We start from the raw sequence: 23,491 nt of genomic DNA on the forward strand, positions 1-23,491 counted from the left end.
TGAGTTGAGAGGCTCCAACCCTGCAGCTGTATTTATTTCTTTTAATTTAACATTTATTTAACTTGGCAAGTCAGTTAAGAACAAATTCTCATTTACAATGACGGCCAAACACGGACGACGCTGGGCCAATTGTGCGCCGCCCTATGGGACCTGTAAGGCTTGCGGAACTGGTGGCAGTGAAGTCAGACGCAGGAGAGCAGAGATAGGTAGAGATAGGCAGAGATAGGTAATAGCCGGAGAAGTTTAATTACAAAACCCACGGCAATACGAAAAGAACCTACATGGGTACAAAACCCGACACTCACCAGTAACATAGCGTACAAGCACTTACAAACAAACAATTCCACACAAGGACATGGGGGGAACAGAGGGTTAAATACACAATCGATGTCCAGAGGGGGCGGAGGATCCTCCCGCACCTCAGTGTCCTGGAGCGGGCCCGCCACCACCGGCCTGAGGAGAGACACATGGAACGAGCGGTTAATACGGTAATCTGGGGGAATTTGTAACCTGTAACTCACCTCGTTCAGTCTCCTCAGGACTTTCAATGGCCCCACAAACCGCAGACCCAGCTTCCGGCAGGGCATGCGGAGGTGCAGGTTTCGGGTCGAGAGCCAGACCCAGTCCCCCTGTGTTCGCACCAGGGCCTCACTGCGGTGACGGTCTGCGCCAGCTTTCTGGCGCAGCACGGCGTGCTGAAGGTGAACATGGGCGGCGTCCAATGTTTCCTCCTCGCGCCGGAACCAGTCTACCACCGCAGGAGCCTCGGTCTGACTTTGATGCCAAGGAGCCAGAACCGGTTGATACCCCAGTACGCACTGGAAGGGGGGTTCTGGGCCAGGGCACGAATGCTGCCCACTCCCCCGGCCGGTCCTGGCAATAAGACCTCAGAAACGTACCCACATTCTGGTTTACTCTCTCCACCTGCCCATTACTCTCGGGGTGAAAACCCGAGGTAAGGCTGATCAAGACCCCTAGACGTACCATGAAAGCCCTCCAGACCCTCGAAGTGAACTGGGGACCCCGATCAGACATGTCCTCAGGCACCCCGTAGTGCCGAAAGACGTGTGTAAACAAGGCTTTCGCAGTCTGTAGGGCCGTAGGGAGACCGGGCAGCGGGCGGAGACGGCAGGACTTAGAGAAATGATCCACAACAACCAGGATCGTGGTGTTTCCCTGTGATGGGGGAAGATCGGTCAGGAAATCGATCGACAGGTGTGACCATGGCCGCTGTGGAACGGGTAAGGGGTGTAGCTTACCTCTGGGCAGGTGCCTAGGAGCCTTACACTGGGCGCACACCGAGCATGAGGAAACATAAACCCTCACATCCTTAGCCAAAGTGGGCTACCAGTACTTCCTACTCAGACAGCGCACCGTCCGACCGATGCCTGGATGACCAGATGAGGGTGACGTGTGGGCCCAATAGATCAGCCAGTCACGGACAGCAGACGGAACGTACAGACACCCAGCGGGACACTGGAGGGGAGCGGGCTCTACACTCAACGCCTGCTCAATGTCCGCGTCCAGCTCCCAATCTACCGGCGCCACCAGGCAGGAGGTGGGGAGTATGGGGGTGGGATCCATGGGCCGCTCCTCTGTGTCATACAGCCGGGACAGTGCCTCTGTCTTACAGTTCTGGGAACCTGGACTGGATGAAAGGGTGAAAACAAAACGGGTGATAAACATGGCCCACCTTGCCTGGCGAGGGTTCAGTCTCCTCGCTGCCCGGATGTACTCCAGATTGCGGTGGTCAGTCCAGATGAGAAAAGCGTGTTTAGCCTCCTCAAGCCAATGTCTCCACGCCTTCAAAGCCTTGACTACAGCCAACAGCTCCCAGTCCCCCACGTCATAGTTTCGCTACACCAGGCTGAGCTTCCTCGAGAAGAAGGCACAGGGGCGGAGCATCGGTGGTGTACCCGAGCGCTGAGAGAGCACGGCTCCTATCCTATCCCAGCCTCGGACGCGTCCACCACTATCACCACTATGAATGCCAAAGAGGGATCCGAACGGGCCAGCACGGGAGCCGAGGTAAACAGAGCCCTCAGGTGACCAAAGGCCCTGTCCGCTTCAGCCGACCACTGCAAACGTGCCGGTCCCCCCTTCAGCAGTGAGGTAATATGAGTCGCTACCTGAACAAAACCCCGGATAAACCTCCGGTAGTAATGGGCAAATCCTAGAAACCGCTGGACCTCCTTTACCGTGGTGGAAGTCGGCCAATTATGCACGGCTGAGATGCGGTCACTCTCCATCTCCACCCCTGAGGTGGAAATGCAGTACCCTAGGAAGGAGACGGACTGTTGAAAGAACAGACATTTCTCAGCCTTGGTGTACAGGTCATGCACCAACAGTCGACCAAGCACCTTGCGCACCAGGGACACGTGTTTGGCACGTGTAGCAGAGTATATCAGAATGTCATCAATATACACCACGGTACCCCTGACGCAGGGATTCGGAGACATATGTTTCCATAGCCACCGTCACCGCCTGCGTCTACCAGGAGATTTATCGCACAATCCCCCCGTCGATGGGGTGGTAATTGAGTCACCGTCTTTTTGGAGAAGGCGAGAGCCAAATCGGCATATTCGGGGGGAATGCGCACGGTGGAGACTGGGTCTGGACTTTCCACCATTATAGCACCTACTGAAACCCCTAAACACCTCCCCGAGCACTCTCACTGCCACCCCGTGAGAGCCCTCAGTAGCCATGAAACAGTGGGGTCATGGCAAGCTAACCAGGGTAGGCCTAGCACCACGGGAAACGCAGGAGAGTTAATGAGAAAGAGACTGATTCTCTCCGTGTGACCCCCCTGCATCACCATGCCCAGAGGAGCGGTGGCCTCCCTAATCAACCCTGACCCTAATGGTCGACTATCTAAGGCGTAAACTGGGAAGGGCGTAGCCACAGGAACGATGGGGATCCCTATACTATGGGCAAATGATCTGTCAATAAAATTCCCAGCCGCGCCTGAATCGACAAGCAACTTATGCTGGGAATGCAGGGAAAACTCAGGAAAAGTTATGAACAAAAACATGTGTGCAACAGAGGGCTCTGGGTGAGAATGGTGCATTCTCACCTGGGGTGACGCCAGAGTGCCCTGCCTGCTGCCTCAATCCCCAGAGGAACCAACCCTGCACCGACCGGCAGTGTGACCTCTGCGGCCACAGATGGTGCACGAGACGGAACCTGCTCCAGTCTCCCTGAGCGTAGCACCTCCCAACTCCATGGGCATCGGAGTGGTGGTGCTGGGGGATGGAACCACTTGAGACCCCGATCTGGACGTCCACGGGTAGCCAGCAGGTTATCCAGCCGAATGGACAGGTCCACCAGCTGGTCGAAGGTAATGGTGGTGTCCCTGCAGGCCAACTCTCGACGGACGTCCTCGAGCAAACTGCAGCAATAGTGGTCGATCAGGGCCTTGTCGTTCCATCCCGCTCCGGAGGCCAGGGTCCGAAAATCCAAATCGAACTCCTGTGCGCTTCTCGTCCCCTACCGCAAGTGGAAAAGACCCACCGCTCTGCCCTCGGGTCGAAGAATGCCCGGAAACGACGGGTGAACTCCTCAAAGAGGTCCAACACCACATCTCCTTCCACCCACATGGCGTTGGCACACTCCAGGGCTTTCCAAAGTGGCATGAGACGAGGGCGGACACCCTCTCACGGCCCAAAGGAGCCGGGTGGATGGTTGCCAGGTAAAAATCCAACTGCAGCAGGAAACCCTGGCAGCGGGCAGCCGTCCCATCGTACTCCCCGGGGAGGGTGAGACGAATCCCACTGGAACCGGGTGCAGGGGGAGTGAGTAGTGGAGGTCCCTGTTGTGCTGGGGGAGGCGCTGGAGAAACTCCCTGTCTCTTCCAGCGGTTCATAATTTGGACAATGTGGTCCATGGCGGCACCGAGATGGTGGATCATCGCCTCTTCCTCCAGGACGCGCTCCTCGACCCCTATACCAAGGGCACCTGCTCCTGCTGACTCCATATGGGTGGTGTAGAATTCTGTAAGGGTTGCGGAACTGGTGGCAGTGAAGTCAGATGCAGGAAAGCAGAGATAGGTAATAGCCGGAGCAGTTTAATTACAAAACCCACAGCAATACAAAAATAACCTACATGGGTACAAAACCCGACACTCACCAGTAACATAACGTACAAGCACTTACAAACAAACAATTCCACACAAGGACATGGGGGGAACAGAGGGTTAAATACACAACAATTAATGATGGAAATGGAAACCAGGTGTGTAAGAAAACAAATGGAAATTGAAAAGTGGATCGGCGATGGCTAGAAGACCGGTGACGCTGACCGCCGAACACCGCCTGAACAAGGAGAGGAAACGACTTTGGTGGAAGTCGTGACACTCCAAATCACGGCCAGATATGATACAGCTGTATTGCTCAATGCATACATTTCAATCTAACCCCCCCACCCTACCCCCCAGCCCCAACACACAAGCACAATATTTTCATGCATGTTGTTCTTCTCCCCACAGCCAATTTGAAATATTCTGAAAAATGGGCAGTTTAAACCAGCAGTGACAGTAAATCAGATGTCTCATTTTGTAACATTGATAAATAACTGATCTAACTGACACATAGACATAAATATCCAGGTGGTAACGGCAGGCTATAGGGCCTGCCCCCTATTGTGGATGATGGGTTTGACCATGCAAAATGGCATCACGATGAACTGGATAATAAACCCAGAACCAACCAAGTAGTAAACCCAAAGCGGGGAAAGATACACCTGCTTTCAGAGTCAGATTGAGTACTCGATTCTGACAATTGCATTGTATGCAAGGCTTTTGGATCCTATGGTCTATACTCCATCTGTCCTGTTCATTTTGAGAAGAAGAGTTTTAATTGGGCCAATGTAAATGAGATTTAATTAGATGTAATTGCTTGAAATAAAAATGTGGTAATTTAACAAGTGATTATCCGAAGCAACACACATGCATAAATGCACACACGCTCACATGCACATACGCACACGCCCACACGCACACACACTCTGCATTAACATCACCTTCCTCCATCAAACTGAGCCATTAGAACATTCTCTGAGATGACGTAATCTGCAAAACTCATCAAATTCGAATCACTCTCATTAGAGAAAAAAAAGTTGTGATATCATATACACATTGATAAACCAACACAAGACCAACAGTATTGTTTGTAGTCTACAATCTAATCCCAAAGGGGGGTGAAATACACCTGCTTTCAGAGGGAAATTGAATACCTGACTCTGACTAACGATAAAGATTTTCGACATAGATGAATAAAATGTAATTGTATGCATTATTCTCTGTCTGAAGACATTGTAGCTGAGGAAAAATGTTCACTGAGCCCATCAAGTCTTGTCTACAGACACAGCAACGGCGGTATTTGACTCCGAATGCTACACGGCTGTAATAGCCCTAGATGTAATCTAATAATCAGAGTTGAGAAGCATGGAACCTCTAATCCCATGCAAATCAAAACTCAACTTCTCCCTTCAACCATTGCTCTTCATAGAAGAGTTAAAAAGATGTCTTTCAAAAACGTTCAAGACTCCCTAGTTTGAGTCCATGCATACAGTACAATCCATCGGTGCCAATCAACCCTTGAGGGGGAGTGAACGAGTGCAGTTTGGAGAGAAGGGGGAGGAAAGGGATACATGGAATTGGGCCAAAGTGACAAGCGTTGAAAACTACAGTCAGCTATGAGCATTCAAACTAATAAGCAGGACAACTTGTGAGGTTCTATCTGACATTTTGGTCCAATTGCTTTTTTATTCACATAGAGTTGCTTTTTAAGTGGTCTTTTACAAGTACATTTACAATATAATACAAAAATCTGAAGGTTCTATCTGCTCAAACAGCTGTCCATTTGGTGCTATAAAGTTCTATATGCAATCCAATCACACAATGCTGGGTTGTCAATCAAAAATAATTGTATGTGACTGTATACTTATTGAGTCGTGAAAGAGGAAGACATCACAAAACAGTTCTGAGATCTGGGACTTGAAAATACAAATGATCTCAAAACGATACATTTTGCAGATAAAAACATATAGTCCCAAGTCCTTGGGTCTCGAACTCTTCCAATGTTTCGTTAATGCAGATTCCATCATCAATGCTCAGGATACTGTGGGGTGTAAAGCCATGATAAGTCCCCATCAACAAATTAAATTGCTTTATTACGTCATGAGAGTTGGTAAGTAAACACACACAACAACAAAAAACACAAAAATTAACAACTCCACAGTCATATCATTATTCCACAAGATCAATGCTTTATCCACCAACTTACATGGCACTTTGACATTGACGTCTGAGTCAGGAAATGGAGCTAGCAAAGTGCAGGCAATATCAACCAAGGCAAAACAGTAATGTGATACGTACAATGTACAAAATTCAAAGTAATACATTCACCTTCATAGGATGTCTATGATGTGAGGTTCCTTACTCTGCCACTAACTTGTCATAAGTGAGTCAGTGTAAGCTATAGTATGTAATCTGCTAGTTTCTTTTACCTATCACACTGATTAGTGATTGCTTCAAGGACGTGTGGATAGAGGGATACGTTCTTAGAATGTTCAAACGGGTCTGAGGTCAAATCTCAGCATCTCCGTCACACATCCCTCCAATTTCCCCCCAGTATCTTACCTGAGGTTCGTCAATAGTCAGTCCATCTTCATAACCATGGACATCCGGATTCTCCAAATTCAAGTTTTCTAGATCCACATCATAGTTAGCGCTGTCGTACATGTCTAATTCCACCTGCCGGGCAAATCTGGGGTTGGCCACCACTGCGTTGAGGACGAAGAGTCCTAATATGAGCCCCTCCAACATCCTCATAGTCCACCTGGAAACACAGGACATGTCAACCAAGCACTGAACACAGAGAGTGAGTTCATGAACCCTGAACCCAACCTGAACACTAATAAAGAAACATTTGGATGAAGCGTTCATGGTACACAAAGAAGACACGTTGATTAAACCTTCAGTATATTTTATTTTATTCAGACTTAGATTCAAACATTAGCATAATCTTATGAACCAACCATAAGAAAGTAGTGAGCATTTACACTACCAGTCAAAATTTTGAACATCTACTCATTGAAGGGCTTTTCTTCATTTGTACTATTTTCTACATAGTAGAATAATAGTGAAGACATCAACACTATGAAATAACACATATTGAATAATGTAATAACCCAAAATGTGTTAAACAAATCTAAATATATTTTATATTTGAGATTCTTCAAATAGCCACCCTTTGCCTTGATGACAGCTTTGCACACTCTTGGCATTCTCTCTACCAGCTTTATGAGGTAGTCACCTGGAATGCATATCAATTAAAAGGTGTGTCTTCTTAAAAGTTAATTTGTGGAATTTCTTCTTAATGCGTTTGAGCATATACAGAAGTTAGCCCTATTTGGTAAAAGACCAAGTCCATATGTCAACAAGAACAGCAAGAACAGCTCAAATAAGCAAAGAGAAATGACAGTCCAATACTTTAAAACATGAAGGTCAGTCAATACTGAACATTTCAAGAACTTTTAAAGTTTCTTCAAGTGCAGTCACAAAAACCATCAAGCGCTGTGATGAAACTAGCTCTCACGATGACCACCACAGGAAATGAAGACCCAGAGATACCTCTGCTGCAGAGAATAAGTTCATTAGAGTTATCAGCCTCTAATGAACAAATTGCAATCCAAACAAATTCTTCACAGAGTTCAAGTAACAGACACATCTCAACATCAACTGTTCAGAGGAGACTGTGTGAATCATGGTCGAATTGCTGCAAAGAAACCCCTACTCAAGGACACCAATAATCAGAAGAGACTTGCTTGGACCAAGAAACACGAGCAATGGACATTAAGACCAGTGGAAATTTGTCCTTTGGTCTGGTGTCCAAATTTGAGATTTTTGGGTCCAACCACCGTGTCTTTGTGAGACGCTGTGTGGGTGAACGGATGATCTCCGCATGTGTATTTCCCACCGTAAAGCTTGGAGGAGAAGGTGTTATGGTATGGGGGTGCTTTGCTGGTGACACTGTCTGTGATTTATTTAGAATTCAAGAAACACTTAACCAGCATGGCTACCACAGCATTCTGCAGCGATACGTCATCCCATCTGGTTTGTGCTTAGTGGGACAACCATTTGTTTTTCAACAAGACAATGACCCAACACACCTCCAGGCTGTGTAAGGGCTAATTGACTAAGAAGGAGAGTGATGAAGTGCTGCCTCAGATGACCTGACCTCCACAACCCTCCAACCTCAACCAAATTGAGATGGTTTGGGATGAGTCAGACCGCAGAGTGAAGGAAAAGCAGCCAACAAGTGCTCAGCATATGTGGGATCTCCTTTAAGACTGCTGGAAAAGCATTCCAGGTAAAGCTGGTTGAGAGAATGCCAAGAGTGTGCAAAGCTGTCATCAAGGCAAAGGGTGGCCATTTGAGGATAAAATAACATATATTTTGATTTGTTTAACACTTTTTTGGTTAGTACATGATTCCATATTTGTTATTTCATAGTTTTGGTGTCTTTACTATTATTCTACAATGTAGAAAATAGTTCAAATAAAGATAAACCTTTGACCGGTAGTGTGTATGGCAAAGGCTGTATCATCCATCCCCAATCTTCAGAGGCAACAAAGGAAGTCACAAATGTCTTTGTTATGTCTTTGCTAAATGTCATGGCCTTCCTACAATGCATATATGCAAGCCTTTGAATTTCAGAGCGCCAACACACACATTGGAAAGTCACATCTCTGCATTAGATACAGCTCTAATAGCCATGGAAACCAATCATATCCAAATGAAAAGGATTTGTTTGCCCATGTTACAGTTCCTGCAGGGCAATTTCATGGTAACAGAGTGATGCTGAGACTAAAATGTATGTCAAACAAAAACCAGTAATTGTAAACTTAAACAAACCATTCAACTCATTGGATGACTTATAACAATTTCCACAGATTTTTTTTACAAAAACACATTTACTTGAAGAACTTTGGTAACAGAATGGCGGCACCAACAGCACAAACAGTCGTTGTTAACACATTTTGCATCAGCAATGTTCTTCTAGTAAAGGTTTTCTGTTGTTGTCATTAAAAGTAGTCCTTGTGCACATGGTTTGTTTAACTTTGCAGTCATTGGTTTTTGTATGACAGATTTGAAAGAGTCTCAGCATCACTCCGTTACCAACTGCATGGGTGTGATGTGGGTCCGGTTTGAACGTTTGGTTGGTAGAACACACTTCTGAGGTCAGGGAATTCAATATTCATTACCAAGGTGCAGACAGCACAAATAGATGAAATATGAGTCCTCCAAATTCCCCTGAAACCTCCTTCCTTAAAGCCCGGAGCGCACTGTTGTAAGAGGTGGTGGCCATCTTGGTTTTAATCATTGGCTGCCTGTGGTGTGTCAAAGGTGAAGGGTCAGAGTTTATCTGGTAAAGGCTGCTGTACCTGCAATTATATGCAGTGGTGTCGTGGGAACATGTTTTTTTGCTGAATCTTCCCAACACATTGGTTTACAAGGTGCTGGGAAATATGGGTTGTTTCCCCCTGTTAATTTTGGGGGCATTTTGTCTTACTACTATTGGTTTTTATTCCCTACTAGAATATGTCACAACATTTTGACTATGTTATCATAAGAAGTTTTGGTTCTCTTGAATTGGTGAACATTTATCATGTGTGCTTTTCCGCTTGTTGTGCAGAAAACTCTGAGTCAGACCTCTTTCTCTCTGAATGTGATGTGTTTCTCTCTCTCTCTCTCTCTCTCTCTCTCTCTTTCTCTCTCTCTCTGTCCCTCTCTCTCTCTCTCTCTCTCTCTCTCTCTCTCTCTCTCTCTCTCTCTCTCACCACCTCCTTGGAAGAGAGCATTGATGCTAGGCTTCGTACTTAATTCCCCACGTACTGCAAACAAACAGTAACAATGTCTGACACGACCATCTGTAGGTTATAAAGGACTATCTCTGGACACTAAAATAAAAATGGTCAATTCCAGACTGACTGTTGGCTGTGAAGTTGATACTGAGCCCAGAAAAAGAAAAGGCCAGTCTAAATGATGTTCAGTAGATCATTGACAGCTACATCCTGTAATGTGTAGAAGGACCAGACAGCAACTTGTGAGTGCAGCCTCTACAGTAACACAGGGCCTGACTTTGGACTGAACTGAAACAGGCCGGTCAAAAAAGGCCCTGGAAAACGAGAGGAGAGAGAGTCCTCTAGGCCGGCAGGGAAATGGAGAGCGAGGGAAGAGAGAGTCCTCTAGGCCGGCAGGGAAATGGAGAGCGAGGGAAGAAAGAGAGGAGTGCGAGAGACGTGGATGAGGCACTGGCCCTCAGGGTTAGCTGGAGAGAGTGAGGGAAAATATCACTGTGTGTGAGAGAGAGAGAGAGAGAGAGAGAGAGAGAGAGAGAGAGAGCTGACTCGCCTCCTCGGCCTTCACAGAGGTTCTTTATGAGTCCACGTCCAGGCCTGTCTCAGCACTCACACTCGAAATTCCATCGAGGTTTGTGGACAGGATGGCAGTGAGTTACGACTGCAAGGAAAACCTTCATTCAATGCGCACACACACACTTGCAGACACACACACTTAAACACTGACTCACACAAACACCACCCTCACAGAGACACACACACAGCTAACACATCTATCTTTCAGAAAGAACATTGAGCCTCTATTTTTGGGATGAGTGCCGATTAAAATAAAACAAAACAGCTTATTTTAGTCATAAATCCATTCTTTGTTGATATGAGGTAGAGAGCCATCTAAATGTGGTTTCATACCTCTGCTATTTATTACAGCACACTTTCTACTTTTTATTGGTGCATAGAGAAAGGTCTGGAATCTGTCAGTTTTCATAATGTCATGAAACCATGACAACGCATGGCAACGGTGAAAGAGGGACTATACTAAAGACAGAGGCTTGCTTTTATACACGCCTTCACAGCACACAGTGTGTGTGTGAGTGTGTGCAGCCTACAGACTGCCTCTGTGTTTTGCTTGGCTCTGCTTTGGGCATTCCTGATATTCAGTGATTTGACAGTTTTTTTTATTCTTCCCAATAGCCGGAAGCAAAGCTGATTTTTTTTTGACAGACTTACATACACAAAATTAGCAGTGAGACTAATTTGTGCAAAACTGAAGAGCCAAAAGTACAATCAATCACTTTAACTTGAAATTCAGGCAAAATATGAATAGACCCATTGCCAAATATAATATCTCCAATCTCGTCAACCTGCTGATTCCAATCCAGGGTGCAAATTTCCCCTTCACCACAATGGTTACTAGAAGGGATCAAAACACTTGGTACAACGCGCTAACAATCCAATTAAAGGATCCAATCAAGAACGTGCATAACTTCATCCCTAAAAAGTACGTCAACCACTGCTCTGTTCAGTATGAAATTTGACATCGGATCAAATGTTAAGGTCCCAATTGAGGACGTGTCAAAAGTGCCGTCTCTACTCCTCGAAGTCACCTGCTGTCACCACAATTACCAAGCCAGTTGTGCACTAAGCAAGAAATAGGGAAACACTTAATAAATAAATAAATATATTTACTTGATATGATCAGACACTAGACATCCAAACCAAGAATAGATGTTCAAATCCCAAAGCAATAAAAAAATGGAATATCAAAACCTCTATCAGCAATTAGACAACGTGTCCATGCACTGCACAAACCCCTGTGAACAGCACTGTTTAGAGGGGTTCATTTAGCTAGTGCCTTGCAAATCCTGCATACTAAAACCCATAGCCCATAGTGAAGATAGCACCCAGAAGGCTTACCTCTGTCTCCTGTTTTCTTGAATGGTCCCTTCAGCCGTGATGGAGATGCTGAGGGCTAGGGGACCTGGCCAATGGTAAGAGGTTGCTCAGGGTGCCGGGAATAGAGAGGGTGGGTGTGTATAGGTGTGTATGTGTGGGTGTGTGTAGGTGTGTATAGGTGTGTAAGTGTAGGTGTGTGTAGGTGTGTGTGCTCTGGCAGACCAGAGCAGTGTGCCCTTCCTTGTGTGTGTGAAGGTAGGCACTGAGAACGATCAGAGGGGAGCGGACTGCTTTTGGTCACTCGGACTTGGGCTGTGCACCCACCTATGAACACTTTTCACACACGCACGCACGCACGCACACACACACACACACACACACACACACACACACACACACACACACACACACACACACACACACACACACACACAGAACCTGCTATAACAACAGACACCAGATAGACACAGAGAGAGAGAGAGAGAGAGAGAGAGAGAGAGAGAGAGAGAGAGAGAGAGAGAGAGAGAGAGAGAGAGAGAGAGAGAGAGAGAGAGAAAGAAAGAAAGAAAGAAAGAAAGAAAGAAAGAAAGAAAGAAAGAAAGAAAGAAAGAAAGAAAGAAAGAAAGAGAGAGAGAGAGAAGCCCCCAAATGGACAACATATCTTAATCCCTAACAAGAGTAGCCCTTATTTTTCTAGAGGGTTGCGTGGCTTAATCAGACCTGCAGTGTGACTCAGAAATGTTTGTCTTCCTTTTCACAAGGTGAAACTCTGGCATGTGTGGCTTTCATGTGTGGTGAGGAATCTACGAGGCCCCAGAACACAATGGGGCCTCTGTGAGGAGCCTCAGAGGAAGTCCCTGCCTGGAGGAGAACGGCCTCAGCTCTCCATACACAACGTTTCCTCCTAACCACAGGTCAGTTTTATCTTCAATTTCTATTGTTCAAGACTTGGACTGGGAAATCAAATCCTGTATCTGTGGTTGGGTCTTGGTGCAGCACAGTCAAGGCCCAATGCAGGCAGAGGTTGGGATTAAATGCAGATCCAGGGTCAACTCACTCAATTCTAATTCCTAATGTTAAACCGATAGGAGGGAAATACAAACTGACCTAGGACCTGCTATTCCTACTTCCACCCAGGCCGGAGCAGTAGACACAGACAGGAAGTACCTTACTAGTGTTCATGTGTCAGTTTAATCCTACGTTTCTGGTTTTCTGGCCTCAATTTTCACTCGACCCCCCAAACCTATCTCTTTCTTTCTCCCAAGTAACTGGAGCTTTTGCTGAGTGAGGGAAATTGAACTATGCAGGAATGCTGGGAATCGTTGGGAATTGTGCTACACCTGCTACCAGGAATGGTGACATACACTAAGTGTACAAAACATTAGGAACACCTTCCTAGTATTGAGTTTCACCCCCTGTTGCCCTCAAAACAGCCTTGATTTATCAGGGTATGGACTCTACAAGGTGTTGCAAGTATTCCACACGGATGCTGGTCCATGTTGACTTCAATGTTTCCCACAGTTGTGTCAAGTTGGCTGGATGTCCTTTGGGTTGTGGACCGTTCTTGATACACACAGGAAACTGTTGAGCGTAAAAATGACCAGCAGCATTGCAGTTCTTGACTTACACAAACTGGTGCACCTGGCACCTACTACCATACCCCGTTCAAAGGCACTTAAATATTTTGTCTTGCCCATTTACCCTCTGAATGGCATACATACACAATCCATGTCTCAATTGTCTCAAGGCTTAAAAATCCTTCTTTAGCCTGTCTCCTCCCCTTCATCTACACTGATTGAAGTGGATTTAACAGGTGACATCAATAAGGGATCATAGCTTTCAGCTGGATTTACCTGGTCAGTCTATGTCATGGAAAATGCAGTTGTTTGTAATGTTTTGTACACTCAGTGTATAGCTATGGTCAGGTGGAGTTCTGATTTTACTAACCCCAGCATGATTCTGAGAAGGGATTGGTTTATGATGGTGGTTAATTGACTCATATTTTACTGTTACCTGCTAAAATATGAAGCTACAATCAATTAAAAACACCAACCATGAAAAGGAAAGAGAGATTTAGAGAGGGAGAGAAAGTTCTGAAGAAGGCGATATGAAGCGAGAGTGATTGATCAAACTGACATGAGGAATGCTTGCTTCTGGCCAACAATAACAATCCCTGTCAATTCTTGCACGTTGTTGCATTACTGAGTGTGTTCGCCACTGTTGTGGTATTCCTGCAAGAATAGTACTCTGACTGTACTGTCGATTCCATCGGTCACCAAACATTGGCTATAGCAGAATGGTGGAAATGTGTCCTGAGAGAGATCATAAAGTGACAACACCTTCATGATATCATTACCAGGCCACCGGCTTGAGACTCAGTGTTTTCTCTGGTCTTCCTCTGGCACGGCTTCCTTGGTGCATATGGGAGTGCATTCTGGGAGACTTTAGCTCTCCAACTATTAAGCAGTAAGTCATAGAGACTACCGCAAATATGCACTCAAAGAATGTGTGGTTTCTAGGTCTCTGCGTGAGTGTGATTGAGTCTCTTTCTGTCTGTTTGTGTCTGTCTGTGTGTGTGTGTTTGTGAGTGTGTCTATAGAAGGAAGGTGATTAATGCAACATATTTCTTCCTTCGTTTAATGTTTTTCCAGAAAAATGTTTTATTTATATTAGTGACTGTATAAGGAATTCACAACTTAACATATTCTTAACAAAATGTAAGCATTCCAAAATTGCTTTGGCATTTCTGAAATAAGTAAGATGACTGCAAAAAGGTTGACCCATTGAGTACAAAATGGAACCTCACATTTGAGACAGTGATCAAGAACTCAGTGAATTCAGTGAAAAACAGACAATTAAATAAATTAGCTAAATGTGAAAGAGCAAACAATTGCATGTTTGTGTGGACTAGCATGTGTCTAAAGTTAGCTCAACATGTTCATATTCACGGAGAACTTGAAAATAAAACAATTAGCATTTCATTTGGTTTCAAGTCTGATATCATCAATTCAAGTTATTCTGTCAGAGAGGAGCTGTATAAAATGTTTAAAAAGTATTATTTTGGTATTCACAAAAGATGAACTTCCATTTAAAGAAAGAGAATGGGGACAATGAGTCATCAGAAGATTCAACATGCCTTAAATACATACGGTTATAAACAATATTCCTCTTATCTTGTCCCAATCACATTGTCATAGTCAATTATTGTCTTTTTTAGAGTTTTGGAAAAACACCATTCCAAGGTTTTCTACCACTTTCAGGCCAAACTGTGCTGTATTGAAACAGCACACTCAGACAGTTGCATTAAGCACTTGTGACTATAGGACGAACATAAGGCACAACTAGTGGTTAAAAGACAGTAGTGCAGTCCAATCACACTATCTACAGATTGTCAGGTGACCTTCACCCAACAAGGTTGAGGTCAATTCCATTCCCATTCTACCAATTCAGGAGACTCAATTCAACAACTGAAAATGGCCCATTATTTTCTATTGACCAATTCATTGCATTAATTCTTAAATTGACCGAGTTTGGTTTGACCCCAACCCTGGCGTCTAATATGTGGTTCTCAACATAAGTATGCAAATGAGTAGTCCACAGATCAAAAATCCATATAGATTAGCATAGTCACTTCCATTCGTTAATAATCATCTGCCCTTGGATCCGGGAAACTATAGCTAGATGCGATTGGCTGGCGGAAGTGTATTTCTTATATGACGATGGACCTGAGGAGACGGAAGCACATCATGAGGTCTCTGGGTATTGGTGGCTTGACCTCATTGCCATCGAGACGGAGGTAGCGGAGTTTAGGAGCGGTCTCAATGACATAGCCCTCCAGAGCATCAGCCGACACAGGGCAGATATCAGATCCATTCACACCTGCAATTGCAAATACACCATCTTAGCAAAACAGTCCTACAACTCATCAAAGACATTTTCCACTGATTATAATAATATAATTATCTGGATTTTAAACCAATCATCAGTTAACCATCCAGGCAATCAGTCAATGTATCAATGAAACTAGAACAGTGTCAAAAACATACTCTTAATCTGGTTGTGGTCCAGGTGGAGGTGTTCCAGGCCTGAGGGGATCATAGGAACCTGAGTTAGCTGGTTATGGGACAACTGCAGGTCCAGGATGCTGGACATGTTGAACACGTACTTGGGCAGCCCGCCGTTTCCCAGCTTGTTGCGGTTGAGCCTGAGGAAGGCCACCTTGGGTAGACCCTTGAAGTAGTCAGCGGGGATCTTCTCAATGGCGTTGTTGTCCAGGAAGAGCTGGGTGATGGTGATGGGGAGGCCCAGGGGCATGGTGGTAAGCTGGTTCTTGGCCAGGTTGATCTGGACCAGGTTGCTCAGGCCCTTGAGGCTCACCTCGGTCACTGCGTCATCCTGGAGCTTGTTCCCCTGCAGTTCCAGCAGTGTCAGCCGATCCAGACCTGAGAACACCCCGGCGGGGATCTTGGAGATGCGGTTGCGGGAGAGGCGCAGCTGCTCCAGGCTGGAGGGCAGGTTGGCTGGGACGGAGCTCAGCAGGTTGTCGTCCATGTAGAGGTGGACCAGGCGGAGCATAGCGGCCAGGGCACCCTCCTCCATGCCCTCGCTGGTGATGCGGTTGCGGTTGAGGTTGATCCAGCGCAGCTGCGTGGCGTTGCGGAGAGCATCTGTTGACAGTACGTCGATGAGGTTGTTCTGCAGGTACAGATACCAGGTGTGTGGGGGGATGGTGGGGATGCGCTTCAGAGCCTTGTTGTCGCAGTAGACGGCGTTGGGGAAGCTGGGCGGGCAGCGGCACTCTTTGGGACAGGCCTGTAACTGGGCCATATAGTCTTCGTAGGACATGTCCGGGCTCTGGGCCAGAGCGGGACCGACCAGAAGCAGGACGGAGGAAAAGGCCAGGAGAAGCGCCATCTTAACACTCAGCCTGGGGTAGAGGAGAGAGAAAACACATGAGATGAGACTGACTCTTATGCAAAACACAGACACAGATACAGGCACAGACACAAACCCTGAAGACAAGATCAAGAACATGGTTGAACAAACACACCGACCCAAATACACAGATGATGATCTCTACATGTTCCAAGAAAGCTCAACATGGACCGGCTTGAGAACTACAGGTAGGTGTTAGCACTTCATTGTGACCTATCCTGTTTTCTTTTTATAGGAGAGTCTCGTTTCCTCTCACCTTATTTTAGATTAAGTGCTTTCAAGTACAGATGAGCTTATTTTGACATGGTGCATTAAGTGTGCAAGTGTTCATCAAGCTGCCTTAAGTTCATTCACATGCAAACAACGATTCCAGGTGTCTTATTAATTTAGTCCCTTATTGAGAAAACTGCCAGGCCTTCCATCAATGGCTAGCCCAAACTAGCCGTAGCTAGCTTCAAATCTCCTGCATTGACGCAAGGTCATTAGCATTTGAGTTTACATGAAGTTAATGAGCGTTGGCACATCATGTGGTCAGGCCAGCTGTCCACTGGGTCCATGGGAGATTATACGCTTTCTTAAGGACCGGACGCATTGCCAGGTCAGCTAATGGCCTTACACGAATACTTCTGATTGAATGCTAATCTGTAAAATCGGCACATGCAGGAGGCAATAGAGGTTGGCCTGAGGTTGGGTGCTCCTTTAGGAGTAAAACACAGAGCAAACCAAATCCACTTGACTTGTTGTGGATGAAGCACAATCTGTTACACCTGACATTGGTAATGAATTAAAGTACCCACCAACACACTGAGCCGTGGAATGCCATATAAACATTTATACATACAGTACACAGATGCATATAAAAGCAGTTACATTCTCCACACAATCATGACAGAGAAAGTGGAATTAACCTACATAGAAGAGGAAAAGCATGGAGAAAAGAGGAACTGGGGATGATAGCGAGACAGGAAGCCAAAGTGACAAAGAGATTGACAGAGGCAGACAATAACTCAGAGGCATCTAAACTCTGCAATAGCACATCCACCCATCCTGTCCCAGAATGCTTGATTCCTCTCAACTGTCATCTGGTGCTGTTTTAAATTCTTGGTGTGTGCTCCACACGTTGCTCTGGAACTCATTTTCAACAGGCCGGGTTGTGGCTGGGCCCACTTCAAAGACGTGGCCCGCTCACCTGGTTCTGGGGCCCCTGGCACCTCGTATCTCACTGTACGGGGCCAAAGATCTATGGAACACAATGTATCTATGCCTCTAAACTTAGAGACCCAACTGTTGGGTTAAACTTTCCACCTGACCATAATTATAGCTGCTAGTATTTCGTTTGGCCAAGGTCAGGAAAAGTTACTTTTACTTATCACATTTGTCAAATGGGAAATTCCTGTTAAGCAAACTACCGTAAAGACCATAACTGGAATCTCTCCAGAGCCTCACTCGTTCAAAGCCTCAAAGCCATTCACAAGCTCTGGCGTTTCAGTGCAAGATTACCTACAGTATAGGTCAAATGAACGCAGAAAATCACCAAATAAAGGTCCAGCCACTCAATGTGCCTCAACTTTCACCTCCCAGAACTGAACTCACATTGTCTTTGTGACCATTAGTTTGCAAGCAAAGTCCCATCTATACCTACTTTTCCTCAAACTGGAAACCCAATTTAATCGTCCACTAGAATCACACGTACCTTTGAGTTCAAGAGATTTTCCAAAGTCTGTCTTTGCACCCTGTTTCTGCCTTGCTCAAGAAATGTGGTAGCAACTGTAGTCCCAAACTCAGAGAAACACCGCTCACCTCCCCTGTATTTGTACCATCGGTGTCTTCATTCAGTTGGTGGGAACCCTTCATTGACAGTCACACTGTAGTTCCTCTCGGCCAATCAGAGGCCTGTAATCAGAGGTCATAATCCATGCGGTGACTCTTTCCCTGTTAAGCCTGTGGCGGTGTGGTAGCTGAGGCCTTGAGACTTGGCCCACTTCAAAATCAGGCTAATACGGGCCTATACTCACTATGAAACCACCCTAACCCTTCTGTCCACTCCCCGTTCTCCCATAGTTGGCACTTGGCATCATCTCTCTGTTTATGTCCTTCAGGTAAATGTCCTGCTGAGATCTCTAATGTTCTTAGCGCTAATCAGGCAGCGATGTCTGAATGGAACAACTCAACTCTGTTTGAAAGAAACAATTTCTGTGCAGAATAGTGCAATAGCAATCCATGTGTTCCTCATAATAGTGACTTGGCTATAAAAACCCAGTAGAAATATGGTCACAGTGTCTCCTTGTGTTGGCATGATAAAGGATATGCTGATGGCCCTCTTTTGGGCCAATTCACGACAATAGGATTATCCTACTCACAACATATGGCTTTGACAATGTCTTTCAGTCCTTGGTGTTCTTTCTGACAGTTCTCTGAATTGGAATTCAGAGAACTGCAAACAAATGATACACTGTGGGAACAAATTGGCTTTTGCTAATGATTCAGATTTGTTTAAATCCTTTCTGATGCGTACCCACCCAATAATCTTCTAGCACAATCGGATACAATCAGGCTCTGACCTTAAAAGAAATCAAACCCAGTACAATTAAGTACACATCGGTCTGTCCAGACATGAGACTTAATGGGGTGGGGTTAGAATGAAAAAAAGGGGATTTAATAGGTGTAGACTGGGTTGGCAAAGTGTTCTCAAGTTATCATTGGAGTTGGGCTAGCTGGGATGGGTAGGTAATTTTGTTTTGCTCATTCTCATTTCCTTTGAAGCTGCCATAGGCCCACCTAATACCTTGGGATAATCTCATCTGAATGGCTTGTCCAGGTTGGAGCTAGCCTTGATCCAAGATGTGCCGCGAGAGACCAATAGGGATCGTCTCGTGTCTGGCAAGCTGCTAGCACACAATACAGTCACTCCTAAACACAATGTGAGAGGTAGAATCACTCTAACCCCTTAAGAGAATTTAGCTACCTTAAATCCCCAACACATTTAAACTGACTACACTTCAAAGGTCAAAGCGTAAAACGTGAAGGTAAACAAATGAACAGTGACTGTGCATCAATCAAGGTGCATATCTCCTCACAGGTTATTTTACCTCAATGGGAACATTTGCTTTCACTCAAAAATGGAAAACTCCTAAAAAGACTTAGCTGTTTTCAAAACCTGAAAGTTGCAAATCAGTGATGCATATTGTTTACGTCATGTCCACTTATAACAAAAATATGTGAGTTTCTGGTTTGGCATATACAGCATCTCATCTGACATGCTCTCAGATAACGGTTACAGTTTGTTTGACCTCCATCTCCATCTCCATCACAAAACACTTTGCTGTTGAAAAGGCACCCTCAGCATACGCCCACCACTCTATAGTGGTATCAGTCTAGCAGAGCTGGTATATCAATAAAGATGGAGAAAGGTGTGGTCATTGCCAGAGTCAAGTGCTCCACACCTACACATCATCCCCAGCTTCCAATTGGCTCATTCATCCCCCCTCCTCTCCCCTGTAACAATTCCCCAGGTTGTTGCTGTACATGAGAACGTGTTCTCAGTCAATTTACATGATAAAGTAAGGGTTAAATTTAATTTTAAAAATCATCTGTTTCTCTTTAGAGGCACTTACACATCAGCAGTAACTATATAGTAAAACTGGTCATGAGAAATGTGCATGAAATGGACAAACAATAACAATTAATGAAGTGTTCTGCACTGCAAATCAACCACAGTAACTTGGCAATACTTCAGTCATGTTTTTACCTCGTCTTGATGGAAATCAGATTTCTCTAATCAAATGAAAGATTAGACTGCAGATATGCACCACAAGGGAATCCATCCATTAGGATTTTCATTAGTATAACTACATTACTATTGATTTAATGGCAAAGCGACAACCAAGTTTTCATAATCTCACTGTATTAACGTGACTCAGGGCTTCTCATTATGTTGCAGAATGGAACAAAGCAGGATGGAAAAACAAATGTTGGCCACTTCCCTGTTTGACAATCTGAAAGGAAACATGTGGAGGAGTATGATACTGTCAATTTCCTGGAAGAGGTTTCCAGTCAAAGCCAGCTATGTTAATTAGTTAAAGGGCTGTGTTTGAACGGGCTTCAGTTGGGTTCAGCTCTACTTGATGACTGCGCTGAAATGAAATGGACTTCTCTCCAGCATTGATCAGAGGACATTCAGCTCAGTTACAGCTGTGTTAAACAAGCCCCGTGTCAACATAAGACTACAAGGCTCTGGAAAGCAGAACTAGGTCTGGCATTGGAATATCAAACATGATGCAGTGTTTATCTCTGCAGATTTTACAATAGTATCTATGGATATTTACAAGAGACTGATTATGGAATAAACTCTTCCACTTGGAAAGAACAGAGGCCCGCACTGAATATGCTCTCAATTTACCACCTGCTCTTGACCTGACAATGTTCAGTGCTGGATTGAACCGTTGCCAGTAAAAGGTGGTAAATTGGGAGCATATTCATTATGCAGGCCTCTGTTCTTTTCATGTTTCATTCTTTAGCCCAGCACCTACGTTTTTAAGGATGTGTGTATGACCACAAACATTTCTATAAACTCTTCCACTTCCACTCTTCCACTTCCACTCTTCTTCATAATCAATCTGTTACTGCATTATTTCTTTCCACTAACAAACTTCAAAACATACTTTTCAAGGGAGACATTTAACTAAGAAACAATCTGCGAGTACACTTGTGCCAAAATCCTGTTATAATTCTAATTGAATGGCACACCCCCTGCAAGACTGCAGCAAACTGCACAAAATACAGCTTGATCTCTTGAACGCATTGTTCGTTTTTGGAACAGAAACTGGCACGCGGCACAAGATCAAAGGTAAAGACCAGAATACTTCTCATATCAGTCTCTCCAGATGTAAATAATGCCCCCCAAAAGAAAAGAACCGAAAAGGATGACCCATCCACACCCCTTTTAGCCTTTCACCCCTCTTCAGGAAAAATAATACCTGCTTCTCCAAACGGTGTTTGTTGGTAGTGTATGGCCAGGTGATGCTTGGCTCAGGGGTAGTAGTGGTGGTCTGGTCCTCCAGTACTCTTCTCTGGTGCTGGTCCACAGTGCTCTAACAGTCTCAGTTGCTCCCTGAGACCAAGGAGGAGAGAGAGAGAGAGAGAAAGCCCTATTAGATTCTGTATTGTTTTTAATATTATTTCCTCAAGGCTGTTTGACATCCACTGGTGGAGCAGAGAGAGGGTGTGTGTGTGAGGGTGAGGGTGGGGGGGTACGAGTAGGGGTAGGGTAAGGTTGGGGGTGTGTGTGAGGGTGGGTGGGGTGTACGGGTGAGGGTGGGTGTGTGTGTGTGGGTGAGGGTGGGGGTAGGGGGGGGGGTGGGGGTGTGTGTGAGAGGGTGGGGTGTACAGGTGAGGATGGGGGTGAGGGTGGGTGTGTGTGTGTGTGTGCGCGGGTAAGGGTGGGGGTATGGGTGTGTGCGGGTAAGGGTGGGGATTGTCTTTTCGGTAGTGTTCATTGGCTACTTTTCACCAGCCCAGCATACAGCAAGTTTTTAAAGGACCAAAGAGTTTGGTCTGCTTTGTGTTTTAATTGTTGCCATGGAAAAAATATGGTGATACTGGTATTGTCCCGGCCCAAGCTGGAACGTCGGCCTGCACCCCATCATCATCGCCATAGCAATGCACATGACCTCTTCATAGGTTATGTTTATCACAGTGACAGTCCAGGACTGAGTGGAGCTTAGGAAATTGTTCAGGCACCTTGATAACCAAGAATGTAAGGCTACTGAGTACTAACACTCACAGGCACTTAGTGACACAAACAGAGCAACATGCACACACACAAAGAACATTGACAGGGTTAACACTGCAGCACTCTACCTCTCTCTCTACCGTCCCTTCATCCCTTCAGGCCGTCTGTTTATGTATTCCGTTCTCTCTCTCTCTCTCTCTCTCTCTCTCTCTCTCTCTCTCTCTCTCTTTCTCTCTCTCTCTCTCTCTCTCTCTCTCTCTCTCTCTCTCTCTCTCTCTCTCTCTCTCTCTCTCTCTCTCTCTCTCTCTCTTTCTCTCTCTTTCTCTGTTTGTGTGTGATAAACAGGTCAGGCCCAGGGCGGAAAAGAGCAGAGCGGGGACATCTGGATCCTGCTCTCTGTGGAGAGAGAGAAGGAGAACGAAACGGGGAGATGGAGAATTGAGGGGGCGAGAGAATAGGGGATATGGGAAGAGAGTAGGGAGAATTGAGGGGGCGAGAGAATAGAGGATATGGGAAAGAGAGTAGGAAGAATTTAGGGGGCGAGAGAATAGAGGATATGGGAAAGAGAGTAGGGAGAATTGAGGGGGCGAGAGAATAGAGGATATGGGAAAGAGAGTAGGGAGAATTGAGGGGGCGAGAGAATAGAGGATATGGGAAAGAGAGTAGGGAGAATTGAGGGGGCGAGAGAATAGAGGATATGGGAAAGAGAGTAGGGAGAAAACTTGCCCCCAAAGTTTTCTGAGCAAAAATGATTTTCATTGTTGGATATAAGAATATAAAAACACCAGGAAATCAGTGATTTTAATTTAGGAAATCTCTTCCCAAGTCTTCTCATGCATAGTACGGAGACACACGGATTGTATACAAATGTAAGCAATATTTTTAATACTTTAAATATTATATCTGTTTGGGCTTCTTGAAATCAATTTGCAGTCTGCAAATGATTTGTAATTATATTCCAGCCACTCGACCATCCGCTCAAGAAAAAAATCATCCCATGGCTGAATCTAGTTGATGATCACAGAAATTGACTATTCAGACAGAGAAAATAGAGAAAGGAGGGAGGGAGAG

The 23,491-nt window shown here is 45.4% G+C and overlaps 2 protein-coding genes across 4 annotated transcripts in view; both read right to left on the minus strand.

Moving 5' to 3' along the window:
- Positions 1–12,018, minus strand: part of LOC139392712 (uncharacterized) — a 28,051-nt gene extending 16,033 nt beyond the window's left edge. The window contains exons 1-2 of the mRNA XM_071140911.1: positions 11,776–12,018; positions 6,638–6,836 (exon numbers count right to left, since the gene is read on the minus strand). Coding sequence (XP_070997012.1) covers positions 6,638–6,829 — 192 coding nt within the window. The 5' untranslated portion in view covers positions 6,830–6,836; positions 11,776–12,018. The remainder of the gene's footprint in view (positions 1–6,637; positions 6,837–11,775) is intronic.
- Positions 12,019–14,389: 2,371 nt separating this feature from the next.
- On the minus strand, positions 14,390–21,814 carry LOC139392830 (keratocan-like). Of its 3 annotated transcripts, XM_071141115.1 has the most exons (4): positions 21,666–21,811; positions 18,490–18,582; positions 15,801–16,681; positions 14,390–15,633 (listed from the first exon to the last, which is right to left on the minus strand). In XM_071141115.1, exons 2-4 carry the CDS (start codon positions 18,519–18,521, stop codon positions 15,464–15,466), a joined length of 1,083 nt encoding a protein of 360 aa, XP_070997216.1. In that variant the 5' UTR covers positions 18,522–18,582; positions 21,666–21,811; the 3' UTR covers positions 14,390–15,463. The 3 variants fall into 3 exon arrangements, with proteins under 3 accessions (XP_070997216.1, XP_070997218.1, XP_070997217.1); XM_071141117.1 differs by lacking the exon at positions 18,490–18,582 and having other exon boundaries at positions 21,666–21,814; XM_071141116.1 differs by lacking the exons at positions 18,490–18,582; positions 21,666–21,811 and adding an exon at positions 18,383–18,478.
- Positions 21,815–23,491: the final 1,677 nt, after the last annotated feature.

Source organism: Oncorhynchus clarkii, chromosome 33 (assembly GCF_045791955.1).
Source record: "Oncorhynchus clarkii lewisi isolate Uvic-CL-2024 chromosome 33, UVic_Ocla_1.0, whole genome shotgun sequence".
NCBI lineage: Eukaryota > Metazoa > Chordata > Actinopteri > Salmoniformes > Salmonidae > Oncorhynchus > Oncorhynchus clarkii.